The sequence below is a fragment of the Zingiber officinale genome, chromosome 1B, assembly GCF_018446385.1.
Source record: "Zingiber officinale cultivar Zhangliang chromosome 1B, Zo_v1.1, whole genome shotgun sequence".
NCBI lineage: Eukaryota > Viridiplantae > Streptophyta > Magnoliopsida > Zingiberales > Zingiberaceae > Zingiber > Zingiber officinale.
In genome coordinates, this window is record NC_055986.1 from 9,545,758 (window position 1) to 9,551,248 (window position 5,491).

A 5,491-nucleotide genomic window follows, 5' to 3' on the forward strand; every position below is an offset into this window, starting at 1 on the left:
CCTGGGCAACAAGTCTCCCCCTTTGTAACAGAACAGTCAATGCTTGCGTCGTCAGTAGTTGTGAGGGTACCTAACTTGTGAGCCCAAGCCCAAATCTTAAGATAGAATTATGTAAGATTTTATGGTTTCGTAATTAGAGACAGAGAAACAAAACAAGATTTAGGAAGACTTGTGTTCTGGATGAGCTGCAACATACTTTACTACTAATGAAGGATAGGACGTGAAGGCCACCCCCTATGATCAGCTTGTTAATTAATCATTCTTTAATATTGGCTTCTTTTTGTGTAGCACTGAGACAGTGACCTTCCCTTCCCTTCCCTCCCTCGACATATTGCCTGCCCTAGTGCCCTGTGCCCATTGGAATTTCAGACCCAAAACCACTCACGCCCCTGTTTGCTTAAACAACCCACCATTTGCATAAACAGTCAAAGGCAAATGGCAATTAACTAATTCAATTAGTCTCTGATATCAATTAATATCTAATTGCTAGTTGCACCAAATTAATTACTTTCACTGTGTGTGTCTATATTATTAGCATCCCCGTTCTCTCTCTCTCCCCCTCCCTGGCCTCTCTCCCGAGTCCCGACAAAGACCAAGACTCCGCTCCGCCATGCCCCACACCTCCACCAAGCCCTCCCCCTCACTCCATCGCACCGCCGGCGCCGGCAAACCCTTCTCCTTCTCCGCAAACGGCTCCGGCCACGCCCTCCCGGACTTCGCCTCCCGGTACCACGACCACTCCGTGGGGGCTCACCAGTGCAGCTCCACGCTGGTCCAGCGCGTCGCCGCGCCGGTGGCCTGCGTCTGGTCGGTCGTCCGCCGCTTCGACCGCCCGCAGGTCTACAAGCACTTCGTGAAGAGCTGCCGCGTGATCGACGGCGACGGCGCCGTGGGCACGCTGCGGGAGGTGCGCCTCGTCTCCGGGCTCCCCGCCGCCACCAGCCGCGAGCGGCTGGAAATCCTCGACGACGAGCGGCACGTGCTCAGCTTCCGGGTAGTCGGCGGCGAGCACCGCCTCGCCAACTACCGCTCCGTGACCACGCTCCACCCGGCCGAAGGCGACGGCCAGAACCCGGGCACGGTGGTGGTGGAGTCCTACGTCGTGGACGTGCCGCAGGGGAACACCACCGACGACACGCGCGCCTTCGTCGACACCATCGTCCGCTGTAACCTCCAGTCGCTGGCCCGCACCGCCGAGAACAGCCTCAAATTATGCCGGAAGAATTGACTCAAGCAACCTCATCAATTCAAATCAAAGCTAATTAATTAAATTGCTCTAATCTCCCCATTATCGTTGTTCCTATTAATTCTCTTCTACCTTTCTTCTCTTTAATTAATACCTTTGCGAATGACGACAAGCTTAATTAGTTGAGTTCGTTCATATGTACTCGATCAAACTAGCTACCCCTCGATAAATGATGTGCAAACGATAAACTCATAGTTCCAAACAGTAAACTGTGACGAACTCTGATGAACCATGTATAAATTGTAAATCGATGATTTCAAATCACGAGCCATAACAAATTTTAAAGATCAATCTCCCGAAATCGTCAAACTGATCGTTCTAAACCATCAATCGTCAATTTTGAATCGTCGATTCCAATCGGGATAGGATCTGCATAAATCTAGCATCATTAGATTAGCAGAGGTATATATGCATGTCTGCCTTTATTTCTGCAGAAGACCGCAACAGCCAAGGATGCTGTGCAATGCCAGTGCATGAACCTCTAACCTGCTGCCTTAATGATTGTGTCTACGTTCATTGCTTCTTTAAATTAGATATGCAGTGTTTTTTTTCAGAATATTTATCTTCAACGGTTGTAAATGAGTGATGTTGGAATCTGTTCGAGCAAATCAAGTTTAAAATAAATTAAATTGTTAAAATAGGATGGTTCACATAGGTTTTTTTTTTTACAGTATTAAATGGTTAGAATTCGATCCATTAAAATATTTTTTTTTATAATTTTTATAATCATTATTAAGGATATCAAGTAATATTATATTTTATGAATTAATTATATTTTTTCCCATATGATGCGATCATTTTTTAAGATTCAGAGTATGCTCCCTTTACATGTATTGGTAGGGTTAGATGGTCCCTACTTATAAACTAGGTAGGGATCATCTATCTCCATCAATGCATGTAAGGGGAGCATCCTCTGGACCGCAAAGTGGTCTAGAGGATTCTGCCTCTCTGATGTGGCGGTAAGAAAGAGTCTACCTGGCATGAATCAATTATTATGGTATAAGTCAAAGTCAAGATGATCAATAGCAAGGAAGCATATCATTGGCCGATCGGAAAGGTCCTTGTCCGATCGCCCATCTGAGTAAACAAGTACAGTTAATCTGATCGATAGGAGAACAAGCTACGCGCTCGGGTCGGGAGCCCGAGCCGAGTGGACCACCCGTCTGGCTCGAAGAATGACATTGGCATTATACACTTAATGAAGTAATAAAATGATAAAAGAGGAAAAAAATAGATAATTAATAAAGAGAAAACCAAATACAACACTCCATCTATCATTAAATGAGAAGAAGTCAAGACAAAAACATCCTCTTCCGATAATCAATATCATTAAACAGGGGAAGATGAAGGGTCACCAGAAAAGGTATAAAAAGGTCATACCAAGTATGAAGAAGGTAAGAAAAATTATTTATCCTTCGTACTCACTTTTTTCCTCTCCTATTTCTGACTTGAGCGTCGGAGGACGAATGTTAAGGACCCCTTCCTTGGTTTTAGTTTTATTTTGTAGAGAGCGAGGTCTTCATCCAGTCAGCGAAACTACCACCTACTCAGCTTTTCAGCTTCGCGCCTTCAGACAGGATCACCATCTATTTTTATATTTAATTTTTAAAAATTATTTTGTATTAATGATTAATTATATTTTAAGATGAGTATTAATTAAACCCTTTATGAATATATAATCTAAACATAATCAGTTACAAATTAATTATGATACCGACAGAGGCAAAAGGCATCTTATATCTATTCACTAGGTAAGTTGTGTCGAAACTTAAAACATCCTCGATTGTGTCCAAAAATGGTGAAGATAGCTGGTTGAGAATGTGACTCAGCAGTTGATCTCGTGAAGACTCCGTTCCGCTATGCAAAACCAAGATTGTCAGTGCCGGATCAAGGAAGAGGTCCTCGGTGTTGGCCCTTGGACGCTCAAATCAGTCACCGGAATAGTAAAAAGATGGCAAAGAATTGTAGCAACAACAGGAGCTCAAGCACAAATAACGTATACCTCCACTAGTGCATGGACCCCCTTTATATAATGCTCCAATAGAAGACGTGCATGCCCCTCAAGGCGCGTGCACATTTTTCCAATTGTCCTATGAAATGACATGTCAGGAAAGTGTCTCTGACACCATTCCTTAACAGGACATATAAATTCTTAACATGATAGTGGAAGCTTTTGTCATACAATTTGCCCATTGACCATGTCCTACTGTCGATGACACCAACTCCCAGAAGGATATAATGAGCTAAGCAAGGGGCTCCACTATTTAACCGAGTGGGGAGCTACTTGGCCTGGATTCCCCGCTCGGTCGATTTCAGTTGTATCTCTCCACGATCGCTTAGCTCAGTAGGTAGTTCCTCGTGCATCCAGACATGCGATCCGGCCGGACTAGCCCTTATAGGGTCGTTACAGTTGGGAGTGTTAGAGTGTATACTGAAAGCCTAAGATTTTGTAAACATTTATTTTGAATAAAGAATCACATTTGGTCAAATTATCTACATTTGTTTGTAGTTGTTCAATTAATTTATATTGTAGATAACATAGTATGTGGTGTCACATACAGAAGATAATGTTATTAGTACCTTATAAATTATAAACAGTAGCTCACGACCAAAATGGAAAGGAACAAACCATTGGAAGGTCGTAGTGTAATTAGGTATTAGTTTATCTTAATTATATAATTACACTAGTACACTTAGAGTGTATTGAGTAGGACCATCAGAGGTCGTTTCTTTTATATTGACTTTATAAAGGAACAAGACCTCAGTTATTATGGAAGTGTGTGCTCTTAATCCTAATATAATAACAAGCACATATATTTGATATTTATTTCTTTAATTTATCAATGGGTGAGATTTAGTTCGATAAATCAATAAGCCCGATAAGTTGGGAAATGATATCACTTATAGTGTGTGTTGTTGATTATAGAAGGAAACTGTGTCCTAGTGATCTAGGTTGATAATGTCCCCAAGAGGAGCTCATAAGGATTGTCATGTTAAACCCTGCAGGTGGACTTAGTCCGACATGACGATAAGGTTGAGTGGTACTACTCTTGGACTAAGATATTAATTAAATAAGTTGTCAGTAACTCACTTAATTAGTGGACATTCGACATCTTAAACACAGGGAGACTAACACACTCATAATAAGAAGGAGCCCAAAAATGTAATTTGGGATTGGTGCGGTAATTCAATAATAGTTCTCTAGTGGAATGAATTATTATTGATAAAATTAAGTTGTGTGTTCGGGGCGAACACGGGATGCTTAATTTTATCGAGAGACCAAAACCAATTCCTCCTCTCAGTCCCTATCGTAGCCTCTTAGTTATAGAGTACTATACCCACCTATACCCACCTTCATACCCATGGTGTAGGGGCCGGCTAAGCTAGCTTGAGAACCAAGCTAGGGCCGGCCAAACCTTGGTCCATGGGTGGCTGACCCTAGCTTGAACCCAAGCTTAGGTGGCCGACCCTATTAAATTAGAAAAGAATTTTAATTTTGAAATTTTCTTATGTGGAAGATATAATTTATTGAAGAGATTAAAAATTAAAATATCTCTTTTATAAGTTTCTACAAAAAATTAAAGAAAGAGATTAAATCTCTTTCCTTATTTGTAGATTGGAAGAATATTTTATTTTTCTTCTTTGTAAATTATTCACATGTTGAAAAATTAAAATTATAGAAATTTCTTTTTATCAACCATGAAGGGATTTTAAAAGGAAATTTTATTTTTTAAAATTTCCGAAGATAAATAAAGAATTTTAATTGGTTGATTGAAAATTGTCTTGTTTGCTTCCTTGGTGTGGCTGGCCATATACACTAAGAAAAGGATTTTAATTTTAATTAATTAAAATTTTCCTTTTCAATGGCAATAGAGTTAAGGAAGTTTTTATTAAATTTTTCTTATTTGCCAAAGCTAAAGGATTATAAAAGAGGGGGTTTTGAGTGCCTTGAAGGTGAACAACCTCTATTATTTTTCTCCCTCTTTTCTTCCTTGGTGTGGCCGGCCTCTTCCCTTTCTCTTCTCTCCATCTTTGTGGCCGAACCTCTCATCCTCCTTGGAGATCTAGTGGTGGCCGGTTTTTAGCTTGGAGAAGAAGGAGAGAAAGCTTGCATCCCTTGGAGCTTGGTTGGTGGAAAAAGATCTTCATCCTTTGGAAGCTTTGTGCTTGGCCGAAACTTGAAGGAAGGAGAAGAAGGTGCTAGGTGGTCCTCGTCTCGGAAGATCGTTGCCCACACAACGTCCG

At 41.2% G+C, this 5,491-nt stretch overlaps 1 protein-coding gene across 1 annotated transcript; it reads left to right on the forward strand.

Moving 5' to 3' along the window:
- The first annotated feature begins 539 nt into the window (after positions 1 to 539).
- LOC122038764 (abscisic acid receptor PYL4-like) lies at positions 540 to 1,440 on the forward strand. Its single transcript, XM_042598731.1, has one exon. It carries the CDS (start codon positions 611 to 613, stop codon positions 1,226 to 1,228), a length of 618 nt encoding a protein of 205 aa, XP_042454665.1. The 5' UTR covers positions 540 to 610; the 3' UTR covers positions 1,229 to 1,440.
- Positions 1,441 to 5,491: the final 4,051 nt, after the last annotated feature.

Coding starts and splice junctions, on each gene's coding strand:
- LOC122038764 (XM_042598731.1), top strand. CDS start 611: ATGCCCCACACCTCCACCAAGCCCTCCCCCTCACTCCATCGCACCGCC.